Below are 18,534 nucleotides of genomic sequence, written 5' to 3'. Positions count from 1 at the left end.
CCGCTGCACCCCGCATTCCCTGTGATCAGCAGTATGTTTGTGACTGGTTCCCCTTAGGGCTGCGATCAGGGATTTGAGCTGTGTTAGTGGCATCTAGCTTTGGCTGACTAGTTTCTCCCAGGATGGAAATGGTACCACCCCCTTTCCTTCCCTGTCTCCTCCTTCCAGGGAGAGTGGGCAGGTCCCCCGCTTGCATGGTGTTTTCTCCACCCTCTTTGTGGTTGTGGCGGTGGTGGTGGTGGTGGTTTTGAACCCAACATCAGCCAAGGCAGACACAGACGCCCACGATTCCTATATCCTGTGGAGCCCCGCCTCCTCCCATGTCTCCTACCTGTCCCAAGCCACGTGTGGGCCATTGCCGATGTTGACATGACCTTGGCTCTGCCCTCTGCAGGACTTGATGGCTGACCTGAAGTCTGAGCTCTCCGGAGACCTGGCAAGGCTCATTCTGGGGCTCATGATGCCGCCGGCCCATTATGATGCCAAGCAGTTGAAGAAAGCCATGGAGGTAAAGTGTGGGCACCCAGGGGATGGGGTCCAGTCTGTGTGGGCGCTGGGGGAGCACAGGCGCTCCTGAGCCCAGGTGGGCTGGGTGTAGCTCCTTGGTGGAGCCCCTCCCATGCCTGTCCTGGGCTCAGGGTCTTGGCTGGTAGTTCCTTATCTTGTCACCCCACAAGGTGAGGCTTTGCTTTTGTTCCCATGTTATAGATGATGCTAAGGCTCAGCGCTTAAGTTACTTGGTCACAGAGTCGAAGCCCTGGAAAGTGGCAGAGCTGGGACTCAGATCAAGTCTCTCTGTCTCCCGAGCCTGATGTGACAGCCGCGTGAATCAATCCGCTGGGGTTTTAGGCTCCTTAAAGGTTAAGGGAAGAACAGACTTTCCCCGGGCAAAGCCAATTAAGATTATTGTCCTGAAAATTCCTGGACAGAAGAGTGGATGACTTAAAAACACAAAATGAGAAGGATAGGGCTACACTGTGGATCTTAGGACACTCTGAGGATCAGGCTGTCCTCACCACACATCAGCTTTTATTTTCATTATCTCTTAACTTTTTGGCCACACGGTCAGAGCATGTAGGATCTTAGTTTCCCAACCAGGGATTGAACCCACGCCCTTTGTCTTGGAAGTGTGGAGTCTTAATTCAGCACACCAACTTTTAATAGACTGATGAAGATACCCTTCAGGTCAGAGGCCTCAGGGGCGCCTGACCCCTGGGCAGTAACCTCCCAAGACGGAGACTTGTCTTACCTTTCTAGTCTTACCTTTTTTATAGTCATTGCCCCAGCAGCTTAGACAGTGACTGGCACATAATGGGTGTTTAGCAGATACTTGAGCTCATCAGTCAGTCAACCTGTCTTGTCTGCTTCCTCCTCTCCGCCGAAGTGAGGACCTCAGCATAAGGGGCTCCCCAGCTGCCTCAGTGCATGTATCACCCATCCAATCCAGATGTAAGCAAATATTGCCTTGTTGTTTTCCTTAAAGCACAGAACATTTTTTTTTTCTTCTGACAAATAATGTGTTTACCATGAAAACTTGAGAAAATAGAGCAGAGCAAAAAAGAATATTGAAATCATCCGTGATTCCCTCACCCGCCCGAGACCACGGCCACTGTTACACCATGGTACATGTCCTCTAACCTTTTTATGTATTTATATATAAATATTTATATTGAAATCTGTGCATATAAGCGTTTTTATACACACACACCCGTATACGCTATATTCTTTGCTTTTTTGAATTTTGGGTCCAAAGCAGTTCTCATGGGAGGTTCTGGAAATCTTTACAAGCTGGTGTAGTCCTTTGATTGCGCCAAGGTCTGGTCAGGAGGTAAAGAGAACATGAGGGAGGCTTGATCTGAGTGTTGACCTGCACAGTGTTCTGGACTAGGGGTCTCTTTGACCTGGGCCCCTTGGGCCTCTCCACAGGGGTCAGGGCTGTGCTTTAGATCCTCTTTGCCTTGACCTTCTAGGGAGCTGGCACAGATGAAAAGGCTCTCATCGAGATCCTGGCCACTCGGACCAACGCCGAAATCCAGGCCATCAAAGAGGCCTATAAGGAGGGTGAGTGCGGGAGACCTGTGGCCCAGTGCTGCGGGGAGGCCCTGGGGAAGAGCCAGGCCCCCCAGGTTCCTGACCTCACCCTCTAGCCCTGGCCCACCTCCCCACCTCAGGCCACAAGGCTGTGATAAACCCCTTGGGTGTGCCGAGCCCTGTGCCTGGGGGAAGGTGCCTCAGAGAGAGTCCCAGGAGGACAAAGTCCTGGAGGTAGGGGAGGGTTTTGACTGGGAGTTGGGGAGAGAGCACCCAGGCCCCTGGAGATGGGAGGGCGGCTTCACAGGTGTGTGGCCTTTGCACTCACACAGGGCCACGTGCTCAGAAGGCCCTGTGTCTGTTTGCATGCTTTACTATCACCAGCTTGCAATTCTTCATAACTTTTTAAGAAGTGCTTCTGTGTTATTCTGAAGAACCTTGAGCATCAGTCAAAACTGTTTAAGGCTTTTGTCTTCTAAACAGCTTTAAAATGGTAGAACCTTTGAGCAGGGCAGTGGCGTAATCAGAGCTATTCTTTTGTGTTCAGTCACTGCCATGCAGGGGGGAGGTAGGAGAGAGTGAAAACAGGGAGGCTATTGTCTGGGGGAGGGGAGATGCACCGAGCTCTTAGCAGGGACAGGGGCAGAGTGAGGTGATGGACCCATGGCAAATCAATAGCAGGGCGGCTGGTGGCCCCCAGGAGCCAACGACAAACTCCTTCATCCCCACCACCCTGCCAGCACTGCTCTGGCTTAAATCTGTGCTCCTTGGACCCCTCCCCTACTCTTGGCCAGCAGCCACTCACACCTCCTTTTCCTGTCTCAGACTATCACAAGTCCCTGGAGGATGCTCTGAGCTCAGACACGTCCGGCCACTTCAAGAGGATCCTCATCTCTCTGGCCACGGTGGGTGAATTCACGGCTCCAGACCTGCTTGGCCCTCTGGGGCCCTGGCGGGGGAAGGGTTGCTACAACGAGAGGCAGGGGGTTCACTCCTGATGAAAAGAGGATGTCTTCCCCTGCTGCCTTCTAAGATTCTTACCGTTGAGGCAGTTGCAACGCCTTCTCCATTGTTCACTTTTCAAAGCTGACTTAGTGCCCCCTTCTCCAAGCAGCCCTCCCTGATTGCTCTTAGCCTGGCTTGTTGGGCCCCCAGCTGACAGTTCAGAGCCATTGTGGGTGACCTTTCCCTGTGTCATCATCCAAGAGCTTCTGTTACCGAGGACCTACTGTATAGCTCAGGGAACTCTACTTGGTGTTGTATGGTGACCTGAATGGGAAGGAAATCCAAAAAGGAAGGGATACATGTATACAAGGAGCTGATTCACTTTGCTGTACAGTAGAAACTAAGCAACTATACTCCAGTAAAAATTAATTTAAAGTAAATAAATACGGGGGGAAAAAGAACAGCTGTTACCATCTCTTGAACTCTCGCAACCTGGGTACCACACCCTGAGGCACAGTTATGGCAAGCTCACTGTGTGCGAGTCAGGCCTTGGGCTAAGTGCCTTCCCAGTGTTCATGCATGTTCAAGACTGCCACCCTGGGAAGGCAGGATCATTGTCCCCATGTTACAGATGCGGGAGAGCGTTCAGAGGGGTGAGTGGCTGAGTACTGCCCTCTGGCTGCTGAGGAATGGAGAGGGTGTATGTTTGGAGTCTGACCTTTCTTTCTGGTCCTGCTGCAGGGGAACCGTGAGGAGGGAGGAGAAGATCGGGAACGGGCCCGGGAAGATGCCCAGGTGAGACACCCCATCCCACCACCCCCTTCCCCCTGCCCAGTGACTCCAGCTGACTTTTGTCTATGGCAGCCCTGGCTGTCTGGGAGTGAGGAAGGTGCTTGGCAGGGCAGGGCCGGTGTGACTGGTTGACACTGAGGCTTTCAGCCCCTTGCAACTCTCCATCCTTAGAAGTGAGACTGTGACAGTTTCCAAAACTTTCAGAGAGAGACTTGGGAGGGTGGTGCTAATTCTACTGACATTTCCTGTGTGAAGAATAGGACTCGAGCCCTGATCCTCAGATCTGGAAGGGACTTAAGGAGTGTCTCAGAGTCAGACCCCTCGTAATATAACTGGAAGATGAAGGCCCAAAGACAGTGAATGACCCCTGAAACTCACACAGCAAATCAGTGGCCACTGATTGAGCAAGTCTTGGAGCTTCCTGGGAAGGGGGCGTGAGTGCTAAAGGTCTCGGGTCGTTATTTTTGAAATGGGACCCAGGTCAAGGGGAATGTCCTGGGAGCCCTCGAAAGGGAGTTCCTCGAAGTCAACCCAGGTCTTCTGCATTGCAAGCAAATTCTTTACCACCTGAGCCGCCAGGGAAGCCCTTCCTCCTTAAGACTGACCCCAAATCCATCCTCTATCCCAAAATTCATCCTCTAGGGAATTCCGCTCGGGTGTGTGTTTGGGTCTCCCTGGGAAGCTGTGCTTCTACTTCACGCCAGCAGGGGGCAATAGTGGGCCTTGCTGGCAGCTACTTTTCAGGAGAAAAGCGGGGAGAGAGAACCTGGGTGGAGTCAACTGAGGAAGCCAGAGCCAGGCCCTGTCCAGCTCAGCTGCTTCTCCTGATTCCCAGATGCTAGACACTGATCTTCATGTGGACTCATTGTCTGACAGCTAGAAACACTAGTTTCTCAAGTAGTACATATTCTTTTGTGGAAACTTTAGAAAATACCAAAAACAAAACCCCATATAACCTGCTACTAGTAATAACTATTGTTAATGGAGTATATCATTCTAGTTGTCTTTATGTATTTATAGAAATAGATTCCTGGTTTATAACAGTTAAAAATGAATATTTTGTGAATATGGTTACATTTTTTTTTTTTTTTTTTTGGCTGCACCACACGGCATGTGGGATCTTAGCTCCTCGACCAGGGATCAGACCTGAGCCCTGTGCAGTAGAATAGCCACTAGACTGTCAGGGAAATCCCATATATCATGTTTTAAAAATCAGCAGCATCATTTAATGGCTAAATACTATTCCACCTAAGGATCTGCCGGACTATTTAACCAGCCCTTTCCCTAGTAACCAACTCTCATCATGTTTGTGATTTTAGAATAGATTTCTAGAGGTGAGTTGGGAATTTAGAGGAAAATGTATACAAAAATCAAAGGCATCTGATATGCAGAGCCAAGCTTCCCCAGAAAAATAATGACATTAACGCTTCATGGTTTTGCACCTCTTCCTTCCCATGCTCTCACTCAGGACACTGAGAGCACCCGAAGCTCCTGGGGTCTGGGTCTGTAATTACCAGGTGACATATGTCTGGTGTTTACCTATAGCCCCACGGTATTGCAAACAGCTTCCTCTTTACTCTTAGTGTTCCCATGTGAGCAATAAATCATGTAAATGATCTCATTATTATAGCCCCAGAGTGAAACAAAGAGTTGTGACCATTTTTAGATAATTCAATCTCCGGATTATTTTTTAATACAACAGCTTTATTGAAACATAATTTGCATACCATACTACTGACCCATTTAAAGTATACAGTTAAGTGGTTGTATCTTCACAGACTTGTGCAGTCATCACTGTGGTAATTTTAGAACATTTCATCACCCCACAAAGAAACCCTGTACAAATTGCGTTCCTTTTCATTTCCTCCCAACCCCCCAGCCCTATGCAACCACTAATTTACTGTCTGTTTATGTAGATTTGCCTATTCTGGACATTTCATATAAGTGGAATCCTATGATATGTGGCTTTTGTGGCTAGCTTCTTTTACTTTATTATAATATTTTTATATATTTTCATCCATATCATATCATATATCAATACTTCATTCCTTTCCATTGCCAAATAATATTTCATTTCATGGGTATATGTGTTTATTTTTTACCTCCATTAGCTAATAGATATTTGGGTTGTTTCTACTTTGTTCACAATTATGAATACTACTATAAACATTTGTGTACAAGTTTTTATGTGAATGAATATTTTCGTTTCCCTTGGTTATATAGGAGTAGCATTGCTGGGTCATGTGATAACTCTCTGTTTACCTTTTGGAGGAATCGCCCAGATTTTTGGCATGAAGTAGCTGAGCTAATAAGGAAAAGCTCTTGTGTTGACTATCTGGAAAATTATTATAGTAGCTCACTGCATCTGGAGGTTCTCTGATCTAAAGTGAAGAATCTTTGGTACTTTAGGTTCCTTTTTATTTTTTTTAAACATCTCCCTCTTTTTAAAATAGCAATCCAAGACTTTCTAGCATAACGTTTGAAAAAACTGTGGTAAAATACATTTAACACATCTTACAATTTACCATCTTGACCTTTTCAAAGTGTAGTTCATCAGCGTTAAGTGCATTCACGCTGTTGGGCATCCACCATCCATCCACTGACCTCTTCATCCTACAAAGCTAAAAGTCTATACTCAATTAAACAGTAACCACCCACCTCTCTTCCCCCGGCCCCCACAGGCTCTGTTCTTTTTATCTCCATGAAATGGACTACTCTAGGTACCTCACATATTTGAAATCATATAGTATTTGTCCTTTTCTAACTAATTTCACTTAGCATAATGTCTTCAAGGTTCAACCAGGTTTTTTTTTTTTAATAGATCTTTTTCTTTAAGAGCTTTTATTTATTTATTTATTTTGGCTGTACTGCGCCACATGTAGAATCTAGCTCCCCAACTAGGGATCAAACCCATGCTCCTTCCAGTAGAAGCGAGGGGTCCTAACCACTGGACTGACCGGGAAGTCCCAACGAGGTGGTTTTTAGTATGGGAAAGTGTAAATAAAAACCGGAAGCAGGGACTTCCCTGGTGGTCCAGTGGCTAAGACTCCATGCTCCCAATGCAGGGAGCCAGGGTTCCATCCTGGTCAAGGAACTAGATCCCGCATGCCACAACTAAGATATGGTGCAGCTAAATAAATTGAAAAAGCAAGCAAAGCAACAACAAAAAGCCCAGAAACGTCCCATAATCCTAGTAGCTCTGATAGCTCCTATTTAACTTTTTTCTAAAAAGTTAAAATAATGTATTTGCATGTTGAGAAAATAGAAACATAAAATTTCAGGACAAATACAATGCCAAAGTTCTTCCCCCAGTCCTTCTCTTTAAAGCTAATCACTGTCAACAGTATCTTGACTGTCCCTCTAGCACAACTTGCCAGTAAATATGTAAGAGTGAGCATACTTTATCTTTTCTTATCGAGGTAAAAGAAACACTTATATGCAACATAATGTACTTTACTTTCTTGCTTAATTTAAATGAAAGCTCTCTCCATAGCAGTCCTGTAGACCAGTCCCATTCTTTTTACTAGCTGAGTGGATTTCCATTGCTAAATGAACCATAGCTCGATTAACAAGCAATCTGGTAATGGTTTCCAGTTTTTCTGTATTACCAGTGAGCACCCTTGTAGTATATCTCCAAAGATAATTCCTAGCAGCATAGTTGCTTGATCAAAGGCCATGTGCATTTTGAATTTTGATAGACATTACAAATTTATGTAACAAAAATGGTTTCTAAAGTGTAAGGCTTTTGAGAAGTTTATGAAGAGGATGATTTCAGTCTGCCCAACAGAATAAAGCAGTCAGCAGAGTTTTGGGTAAACAGGCAAAAACAAAATTCCATCTAGGGGGTGCACAGGGCTGACTGTATTTCGTACCCAGGCCCTGCAAGTCACAGCCATTTGCCTAACAAAATAGTGTCCTAACCTCAGAACTTTGTGCTCAGCATGATGCAACGATGGAAGTTCACCCTTGTAAGATGACTGGGGCAGCTGGCATTTTCCCACCTGACCGGCTGCATGTCCCACCCCCCAGGCCTTAGCTTTCCTGTGTCCTGTCTGTAACATGAGAGGGTATGTAACAGGTCTCTGGAGGACCCTTCAACCCCGATGTGGTAAAGGGTGTAGGGAACATGGCACTTCTCACACTGAACTTCTCAGTGGCAGGCGTGAGGGGCAGGGGGTCCTGTCCTGTACCCTCCAGTAAGCACATCCATCGTTAATTCTCAGACCTGTCCTCATTTTGAGTCCAACTCAAAGATCAGGGAAAGGTGTCCCCGCAGCCCCTCCCTGCCCCCCCATGCCGATCCAGGCTACCTCACCTGCACCCCAGGGCCCCCTCTCTGGGCCTCCTTTGACTCTCGCCTTCCCCTCTCTCCCTTCTCTCTCCTCCCTGCTCTCAGGTGGCTGCTGAGATCTTGGTGAGTGCCCTGTTCTTCATGTGGGTTTTAATGGTCTGAGTCTGGGTGGGGCTGAGTGGGCAGTCAGGCATGATTTGGGGGCCTGCCCCCCAGGTTCTCTCTCTCCCCTTCAGGACCTCCAGAGAACCCCACTGCATGAAAAATGGGCTGGGCAAGTGTTTCCCAAACTTCACCACTCAACCACTTGCCAGAATGGTGCTATGTACCACCAACTGCGAATAGTGCTTTAAATGGACGCTCATTTTAACCCCAAATGAGTTGTTTACTTTCTGGATGCACCATGTGGCCTGTGGGATCCTAGTTCCCTGGCCAGGGATCAAACCCTCACCCCCTGCATTGGGAGCACAGTCTTGATTGCTGAACCACCAGGGAAGTCCCCAAATTGAGTTACTTTAAAGGAAATTTCATATTGATGTAAATAGAACTGCCCGGAAGATCACTGTGGAAATAAATATGTGGAGCGTAAACACGTTTGCCTGTTTACCACACTTGGGGAAACACTGGCTAGGCCATTTTCCCTTGCACACATGCACAGACACTTCCCCAGAGAGGCTTTCAGAGAGGTTTAAAGATGGAAGAAGAATCTGAGTCTCCAGGCCCAGTCCCCGCTTGCCCTTGCCCCGGGCCCAGTCCTGTGTCCCCAAGGCTAAGGTGGGAGTGCTTTGTGCTCAGCTCCTCTGGGTGAGTCCACATGGTCCCTGGGAGCTGGACAGGATGTGGAGACCGAGGAAGGGCCTCCTTGGGTGGCTGGCTTAGCCCAGCTTCTCACCGCCCTCGACCCAGGCAGACATGGAAGTGGAAAACAACCAAGGCTTTCTTGTGTCTTGTGTCTCCCCTCCCCATTCCTGCCCCTACCTGGGCTCTGCAGGAAATGGCAGACACATCCAGTGGAGACAAATCTTCCCTGGAGACACGATTCATGATGATCCTCTGCACGCGGAGCTATCCGCACCTCCGGAGAGGTGAGACCCAACTCCCCTCCCAAGGCAGTGGGAAAATCCCCAACCCTTGACAAGAGGAGCCAGCTGCCCACCCACCCGCCCCTTACCCCAGCAAGGGAGTTTGTTGGCTGATGGGGACTCAGGAACCCCAGGGTCTGCCTGGCTGTGCTGCTAACAGCGTCATTGAGCCTCGGGCCAACTCTCCTCACCTCCTTAGGGAAACACGCGTGATGCCTGGGATAAAGGATGGCAGGTGGCTTTAGCCTCCAAGGCCACCTCTAGGGGGTTGGTAGTGGCTGCCTAGAATGCTGTGTTGAGAAGGATTTGAAAGTCCTGTGTCACGGTTCTTTGGTGACATCTGCCAGGAGTAAGGCAGTGAGGGTGGTGATGACACAGAGACCACGTGCACGTCTTAGAGACACACAGGCTGCCACGTGCACCACTGTATGCGGCGACCCTCACAATTAGGCGGTGGTGAGGGGCCCTTACTACTGAGACAGAGACATTTTAATGTGCACGTGCCTGGTACTTTGCAGTAAAATACTTAAGGGGCTTTAGCACAGTGACTAAAAGAATGGACTTGGGAGCTGGACTGACTTGATTCGAATCTCCCACTTATCAGTCATGTGACCCTGGGCAAGTTACTGAATATCTGTGCCTTTGTTCCCTTACCTATAAATACGGGATTTTAATTCTACCTCACATGACTGTTGTGAGGATGCAAAAAATAATTATTAATGCACCAAAGCACTTGGTACCTGATAACTTCCTTAGTGTTATCATTGTGATTACTTACATTAATCTCTATCCCAACTTGACTTGGGAGGAAAGGGGGGCCCAGAAAGGGTGAAGGGTTCACCCAAGGTCCTTCGGTGAGCTTGGGGGACAGCTGTGAATAGCATGCCTGCTCCTTCCGCTACCCCAGCCTGAGTTCCTGAAACTTGCCTGAAGCTCTGGGGCAGTGTCTGACTTGATACAGGCTTGGCTCAGAGCTCAAGGCAGCCTTGAGGTTAGAATGTCCCTTCCACAACAGCCCTGCCTGGTAGATTTAGGTTTGGGCTGCAGCCACGCCTGCTGCTGCTGGGTGCTGGGGGAAAGGATGATGTCCCCCTAAACCCCGCATCAGAGCTCACCTCCTACCTTGGGGGCTTCTCTTGGGGCCAGTCTTCCAGGAATTCGTCAAGATGACCAACTATGATGTGGAGCACACCATCAAGAAGGAGATGTCTGGGGATGTCCGAGACGTATTTGTGGCCATTGGTAACTGGCGGGGACCAAGGGCAAGGGCTGGGGAGGGATAGGAAGCATGTCCAGAGTCCCTGGGTGAGTGTGGCCTTTGCAACTTCTTAAACTACTAGTTCTGGAAAATAAGCACTGCCACTTCTTGGGGTCTGTCAATGCGTGATTGCCGGGGTAACATGAGGACTTGCTCTAGGCGGCTGCAAACTCGCTTTAGTCGTGTCTGACTCTGTGCGACCCCATAGATGGCAGCCCACCAGGCTTCCCCATCCCTGGGATTCTCCAGGCAAGAATATTGGAGTGGGTTGCCATTTCATTCTCCAGTGCATAAAAGCGAAAAGTGAAAGTGAAGTCGCTCAGTCGTGTCCGACTCCTAGCGACCCCATGGACTGCAGCCCACCAGGCTCCTCCATGGGATTTGCCAGGCAAAAGTACTGGAGTGAGTTCCCATTGCCTTCTCCGTCTAGGCGGCAGGGTAGGGTAAGGAAAGAGCTCTCTGGGGACATGGCTGGGAGGGTGATGGCTGGGCTGGGTAGGGGTGCAGTGTCCTGCAGTTCTAGGGTGTGTAGACATGCACACACCTTTTCCTTCTCCCCGCTCCTGGGTCTCTCTGGTTACTCTCTTATTCCATAATATTAGCTCTTGCCTTTGAAAAGTCTTTCTCCTTTTGGATCTCAGTTCTCCATGTGTACAAATGACTGAGTAGATATGAGCAAAGGTCAGATTTGTTTTTATTAGCGTTAGTGATTAGCAGTATCTTATTTTATGACTACAGTACAATGCATTGTATTGATGTACTTTTTTTTTTTAATCTTACCTTGAGGTATCAGTGGAAGGTTTTCACATAATTGCCATCAATTACAGGATGCCTATTGATTTTAGGGACTTCAAATGCAAGGAAAAGTTATTGTAGAACATAGGAAGCAGAGGTGTTATTGTCGTGATGTTATTATTTAATTTATAGTGGATCTTTACCAGCTGGGAGCAACACTTAGGAGACAGAATAGTGTAGTAAATCCAGGTAGAGTCCCATCTATGCCACATTAGCTGTGCAGTTATATCCTTTAGCAGGTCATGAACACCCTGTGCCTCAGTTGTCCTCCTCTGTAAAGCGGGTGTGATAATAGTACCAGATTTAAAGGAGTTAATTATATGACACTTAAAAAGCAGCCTCCTGGTGCATAAAAGCCGCTGGATAAATATTAGCTTCTGTTGTTATTTCCTGTCAGACCCTATGTGAAGTTAGTTGCACACAGCTTTGTTTGAATCCTCACGCAGTATTTTTATCTGCTTTTTTACAAAGTGGGATGCTGGGGTTCAGCAAGGTTACATAGCAGAAGTGGAAGTGGAACCAGAGGCCGTCTGAGCCCAAAGCCCAGACTCGTATTAATCCCAGAGTAATTGATCTGTGGAGACTCATCTAGCCTTGCTCTCCTCATGTTGCTCCCGCTTTCCTCTTTTCCCACCTAGAACGCGTGTATGTGCGTGTGTGTGCACAGATGCTCCGCTCCACTTCACTCCATCCCATGGCAGGCCCCAGGGTCCTCTGAGGCAGGTGGGCAGGCTTCAGGTTCCGGGGAAGGCTTTCAGGGTTGGTTATAGAGGATGGAAGTTTCTGCTCAGTCTCCTCCTTAACCACACTGAGCCCCAAGCTTGCAGTCAGGGCAGTCTCCTCGGAGGAGGTGACAGGACTGGGGATGTGGATTTGGGGAGGTAAAGTAGTGGAGGACAGACAGGAAACTTCTCCTTACCTTGGGGAAACAGAGGAGATGAGAGAGCAAAGGGAGATAGGAGCTTTGATTTTCAGGTCGAGGAGCTTGGGTTTTGTTTAGGAGGTGGTAGGGAACTACAAAAGGACCCAGGAAGGTCAGTATATAATGTGGTCTTTCCCACAGGGCCCCGAACCTGCTGCAGGGGCCTGTCTCCCGCGTGTATATGCATATGCCTATATACACGTATATGCCTGTCTCCTGCATGAATATGCCCTTGGGATGCACAGCTCCAGCCTCTCGGCCCCTGCCCTCCTCATAGAGATGCTTTTACATCCAGAGTCATTCTAGCGTTTTGGCTCTGGCATCTGAATCCTCCTCCTTAAGCTACCTGAGACACCCCTTCTGATCCCTGTGAGCTCTGGGGCCTTGGAATCCAGCAGCTGCTGAGGGCTACAGACCCACCCCCCATCCCCGGCCTTGGAGGGTGGGAGGTTGTTACATCAGGCTAGCAGTATTTGGGGTGGTGCTAGGCAGGTTGATGCAAACATGTGGAGACTCTGGGGCAACACTCAGCCCCAGGGATTGGCAATGCTCTAAATTACACTGACAGTCTTTCTTTGGTGTAGTGTTTCTCTCAATCAGGAGTTCTCAAACATTAGGCTGTACCACAGTGAGGTATGCAACCAACCAGGTTTGTGCTAACACCAGGAATGCCCCAGGTAAAGTGGGGTGAGCTGGTCACCCACCTTCCAAGGTACAGATTCAGCACATCCCGAGGGTGGGACACGAGAATGTACATTTCTACCAGGTTCCCAGATGATGCAGACAACTTCTAGGAACTAAACTTTGAGAACCTCTGCTTAAAATATTGCTTGAATATGAATCTTTAGGGTAGAGCCTAAAACCTGAGTTTTACTCAAGTTTGTCTTTGATTCTGTTGCACTTAGAAGTCTGAGGCCCTGTACCGTGGCTTCACGAGTGGTTTCTTCCCTTTGAGTCCTCTGCTAGCCTTGGTTAGCTACAAGCACCTCAGCAGGAAACGAGATGCAACTGAGTGAGAGCCAGGTCCATGGATGAGACAGAGGAGGAGGTGTCAGGAAGGGGGAGTGAAGGTGTCAGGCCTGGGGGTGACCCTGGTTTGGCCACAACCTTGGGCACAGGTTGCAGGGAGAGGATATGCTACTTGAGTAGCATCAGCAGCAGCCCATGGTCTGGCCACACCTCCTCTGACCAAGTGCCGTGCATCTCTTTCCTCTTCCTACCAGTTCAAAGTGTCAAGAACAAGCCTCTCTTCTTTGCTGACAAACTTTACAAATCCATGAAGGTAAGAAAACTTGCTTGTGTGTTCCTTTCCCTTTGCGCACGTCCGCTTTGGTGCACAGGTGGGCACCACCGGCCCGGTCAGGAATTGGAGTTGCTTCCACCTGGTTGATGTTTCTCAGCCTTTGTCCCAGGCCTGGTTCTAGGAGAGTAGTTCTCAACCAGGGGTTATGTTGCCCCCTGGCGAACACTGGACAATGTTCAGATGCATTTGGTTGTCACAACTTGGGGAGTGTTGCTTTTTGCATCTGGTGGGTAGACAGCAGGAATACTGCTAAACATCCTCCAATGCACACACAACCCCCACAGCAGAGAATGGTCTGGTCCCAGATGCCAAGGTTGACAAGCTTATTCTGGGAACTCGAAAAGGACAGTCTCTGTCCCCTTGGCACTCCCATTCTAGTAAGTGAAACAATGTCTCCTGTGACAAATGATCACAAAAAGAAGCAAGTGCTCAACTCTGGGACTAGCTCTGGCTTCCTGAAAACCCGGGCCACTCTGGCCAGCCTCCCAACCCAACAGTGGAGTCCCAGCTGCTGACAGAGCCTGGACATTCTGTTTAGTGGGAGTGAGCCTGAGACCCCTCTTAGCCTGCTGTCCCCAAACATGACAACCATCTCTTGAGCCCTGGCCATGTGCAGCCCTGACTCCTCAGCTGGTGTTCTGAGCTCCTAGGGGGCAGAGGTGGGCCTTGGCTGCCCGTACATTCCGTGTTCTGTGTCTGCTCCTTGGATCCTGTATTAATTTCCCAGGGCTGCTGTCACAAATTGAGTGACAATAGTGTATTCTTTCACGATTCTGGAGGCCAGGAGCCCAAAATGAAGGTGTTGGCAGAATGGGTTCCTCCTGGAGGCCCTAAGGGAGAAGCTCTCCCATGGCTCTCCCCCAGCTTCCGATGGTTGCCTGGAACCCTTGTGTTTCCTGGCTTGTGGCTGCGTCCCTCCAGTCTCTGCCTTTATCTGTGTGTATGTCCACGTGTCCTTCACGTAAGGACAACAGCCACTGGATCTTGGGCTCACCCCAATGCAGTATGTCCTCTACTAATTTCATGTGCAAAGACACTATTTCCACAGTAGGTCACCTTGTAAAGCTCCAGGTGGACATGAATTCGGGGAGTATGCTATTCAGCTCATATAGGCAATTGTTGCCTCTGTCTGGCCAGGCCTAGGCACAGGGGAGTTGGAGTCAGGACTGTTTATGGCAGACAGAGGCAGGATGTCCCACCCCAGGTTGCAGGGGAAAGGGAGTGGAGCAGATGGCCACCCATGAGCTCCTACCTGACCTAGCCCCTTCCTCCTCCTGCCCTGTGTCTCCCTGTCACCTGCCTCCACCAGGGTGCTGGCACGGATGAGAAGACCCTCACCAGGATCATGGTCTCCCGGAGTGAGATCGACCTGCTCAACATCCGGCGGGAGTTCATCGAGAAATATGACAAGTCTCTCCACCAAGCCATTGAGGTGAGGGGCAAGCAGGGTGAGAGGTCAGGGGGTAGGGGGGAGTGTCAGATGCTCCAACATAGACGTTCTTTTTATTCCCAGAGTGTCACCTCTTAGAACAACCAAGACGTTGCTAAATGAGAGGAGATCTGCCTTACTTACTGTTCATACCCAAATAAATTCCAGGTGGATCACAGGCTTATAATTTAGGATTTCCAAATAAAACAAGAGCCCCTTTTCTTGCTTTTTAAAAGCAATTTTATTGAATCATAATTTACAGACCATAAAATTCACCTGTTTTAAGGGCATAAGTCAGTAATTTGTAGTAAATGGGACGAATTGTATAGTCTCCTCCACAGCTCAGTATTTTCATCACCCCAGTGTCGTCCCTTGTACCTGTCACCACTGCCGGCTCTAGTCAACTTTCAAGGGACTTTCTGTCTCTAAAAATTTGCCTTTTCTGATTATCTCATGTAAATGGAGTCAGGTATAATATGTCTACTTTTTTTGTTTATGAAGCCCATTTCTTTGACGTTGAGATTGACCAAGATCTTAAAGCTTGATGCTGGACTTGGTTGACAAGACCATGGGGAAGCTCACAGGCAGTCTGTTACAGACTTGATGGAGATGTGAACTGGTAGAACGTCTTTATTATTTTTTCTTCCAGTTTTATTGAGATATAATTGACATATAACACTATATAAGCTTCAGGGTACAGCATAATGATTTGACTTGTAAAAATCATGAAATGCTTATCCCAGTAACTTTAGCGAACATCCATCATGTCGTATAGAAACAAAATCAAAGTAGAAAAATGTTTTGTGTGTGTAATGAGAACTTTTAGAATTTACTCTCAACTTTTGTATATCATGATATAATTTTTATATATTATATATTACAGCAGTGCTAATTATATGTTTCATGTTGTACATTGCATCCCTAGTACTTATAACTGGAACTTTGTACTTCTTGACTGCATCATCCAGTTCTTCCTCCCACCACCCACAAATCTGAACTGTTTCTATGAGTTGATTTGTTTTTGCGTTATAATGGATCTGTGAAAGTGAAGTTGCTCAGTCGTGTCCGACTCTTTGCGACCCCATGGACTGTAGCCTATCAGGCTCCTCCATCCATGGGATTTTCCAGGCAAGAGTGCTGGAGTGGATTGCCATTTCCTCTCCAGGGGATCTTCCTGACCCAGGAATCGAACCTGGGTCTCCCACATTGCAGGCAGACACTTTACCATCTAAGCCACCAGGAAGATCTATAATTGATCTATAACCCTGGGCTATTTCCTATTATACAATGTAGTGATCTTTTTCTATACATTTCAAAATGATCACCACAGTAAGTCTACTTATAACGTGTCACCGTACAAAAGTATTAGTTATTGACTGTATTTACCACACTGTACATTTCATACCCATGACTCATTTTATTTGGCAACTGGAAGTTTGTACCTCCAATCTCCCTCACCTTTTTCTTTCCTCTTCTATCCCCATTCCTCTGGGAATTGGTATTTGCTCTCTGTATCTGTAGCTCTTTGTTTTTTGTTACATTTGTTCATTTGTTTTGTTAGATTCTGAGTATAAATGAAACTATACAGTATTTTTCTGACTTATTTCACTTAGCACAGTAATCGCTAGGGCCACCTGTGTTCTTACAAACGCGCGATTTCATCTTTACGGCTGAGTCACATTCCATTGCCTGTGTGTGCCTGTCTCCATCTGCTCATCAGTTGATGGGCACTTGGGTTGCTTCCGCATCTTAGCTGTTGTGTATAATGCTGCTATGAACATAGGGGTGCATATATCTTTTCTAAGTAATGTTTGTTTTCTTTGGATAAATACCCAGGAGTGAAATTGCGGAAACATATGGTAGTTCTATTTTTTATTTTTTGAGGAATCTCCATACTTTTTCCATAATGGCCTGTTTGGCTGAAAGTTTTACTTTCATTTTAGGTTTGAAGGATTCATTAACAAAAGAGACCACTCATTACATACACAATAAACAATTTTAATATTAAATAGAGGATTATTTGACTTAATTTCATGTACAGTCATTAAAAGAAAAGAAATAAAAACAATAGAGAAAGGTAACAACATATACATCACCAAACTGAGCCGAAACCCACATTCAGACTTGAAAGCGCTGGGAAGTTGCAAGTAAAAGCTATCTGGAGTCTGAACAGGGAAAAGGTCTCTGGCGGTGCATCCACCCCACAGGTGAGCTCTGGGTGCTCCCGATTATAATCCCAGGCTACAGACTGGTGTCATCATCAGTTTGTACACAAACATGCAGCTCTGGTGTTCCTATAACTTTTACAATGCTTTGTGTTTGACCTTATGAATCATGAGACTTCTTCGATACTAGGGCGCTGGCCAGGCCTCCAGGGGCTCAAGAACCTCCAAGACCCACCCCCTTTCCTACCCAAAGTGCTGCTTGTGTGGTTGTAGGCAGGCACGTAGTCTAGGCAAGGTCAGAGTCAGTCAGAGGCCTGCTTCTGAAGCCTAAATAAGGCGCCTCCATTTCCATTTCCCTAACATGCCAACATACAACATAACCCTAATGCTGTTCACATAAATTTCTCCAAGGGCTGGTGCCCAGCAAGTGCTCAGTAATGTTTGTTCAAATAAGGAATCCCATAACACATGTGTTAATGAGCTTGGGGGAAAAGTGTTAGCAGAGTACAAGGGAAGAAGCCAGAAGAGAGGGCTGTGATCACAGCAGAGGGGGCACCTGATGGCAGACAGGATTTGGGGGCAGTGCAGAGGGCATGCTGGATGGAGGCATGGTAGGCATTTAGGTAGCAAGATGCTCAAGATGATTCCAGAAGGAAAGGAGGGAGGTGAAGCCACAGAGCTTCATGTGGGTCAGACCACACAAGGCCTTGAGGCCAGGCTGAGAGCTTGGACATCTTCCCTGAGGACAACGGGGAGCCACAGAAGGGACATGGGAGCCTTCATGTGTCGGGGGTGACATCCAGGCTGAGAGCAGCTGGGAGGGGGGCGCCTTGAGATCATCAGTGTTGTTCCACTCACTCTGCTCTCCCTCTGACCCTGCCAGGGTGACACCTCCGGACACTTCCTGAAGGCCTTGCTGGCCATCTGTGGAGGCGAGGACTGAGGCCACTGGTGCTCGTGGGCACCTCTGCTGAGAGATGGTCAGCAGCACCACCTGCCATGACCCAGCCTGATGCTCCAGCTTCAGAGACTAAAGAAGGGACAGGGTGGGGGGAGGGGTCAGGGTGGGCGCTTGTCTTCAGCTGGGGTTTAGGGGAAACTCCCACTCCCGTGAGCCACTGAGGGCCCGGCGCGGTCACCCCTGCTCACGTCTGAGCGGCCGAAGAACCGGAGCCATTGATCCCGTCCACCTCCACTCCCCATCCTCCTCCTCCTCACGCCTTCCCAGCTTCCATCTCTTGTCACAGCCCCTGCCCTGGTCTGGGCTTTATCGAAGCCAAAAACATTCTGAGCCTCTGTCTGTGAAGTGAGTGATGTGTGTGTGCTTTTATGGGAGGGTGTGGTGCCAGTTCTGGGGAGGGGGGCGAGGAAATGTGCTGAGCCAGCTGGCAGTCCTCCCACTGTCTCACTGCCACCTCATCCCGTTCATGGTGCTAGAGCTGAACCAGGAGCACGGAGACCTGGGTTTAAGTTTGCACCTGCCACACACCTGCTCTGTGACCTTACGCCAGCCTCTTTCCC

The 18,534-nt window shown here is 48.2% G+C and overlaps 1 protein-coding gene across 8 annotated transcripts in view; it reads left to right on the top strand.

Moving 5' to 3' along the window:
* Positions 1-18,319, top strand: part of ANXA6 (annexin A6) — a 48,653-nt gene extending 30,334 nt beyond the window's left edge. For 2 of the 8 annotated variants that reach the window (XM_004008987.4, XM_042250998.1), the window contains 10 exons: positions 395-508; positions 1,971-2,061; positions 2,857-2,936; positions 3,718-3,771; positions 8,165-8,182; positions 9,051-9,144; positions 10,288-10,383; positions 13,340-13,398; positions 14,729-14,851; positions 17,897-18,319. In XM_004008987.4, the coding sequence (XP_004009036.1) occupies positions 395-508; positions 1,971-2,061; positions 2,857-2,936; positions 3,718-3,771; positions 8,165-8,182; positions 9,051-9,144; positions 10,288-10,383; positions 13,340-13,398; positions 14,729-14,851; positions 17,897-17,956 (789 nt within the window). In that variant the 3' untranslated portion in view covers positions 17,957-18,319. Of the gene's footprint in view, positions 1-394; positions 509-1,970; positions 2,062-2,856; positions 2,937-3,717; positions 3,772-8,164; positions 8,183-9,050; positions 9,145-10,287; positions 10,384-13,339; positions 13,399-14,728 lie in introns of all 8 variants that reach the window. The other 6 variants (XM_042250997.1, XM_060415931.1, XM_060415926.1 and 3 more) reach the window with 3 other exon arrangements.
* The last annotated feature ends 215 nt before the right edge of the window (positions 18,320-18,534 follow it).

The sequence above is a fragment of the Ovis aries genome, chromosome 5, assembly GCF_016772045.2.
Source record: "Ovis aries strain OAR_USU_Benz2616 breed Rambouillet chromosome 5, ARS-UI_Ramb_v3.0, whole genome shotgun sequence".
Classification (NCBI taxonomy): domain Eukaryota; kingdom Metazoa; phylum Chordata; class Mammalia; order Artiodactyla; family Bovidae; genus Ovis; species Ovis aries.
This window is presented reverse-complemented; position numbering and strand designations above follow the sequence as displayed.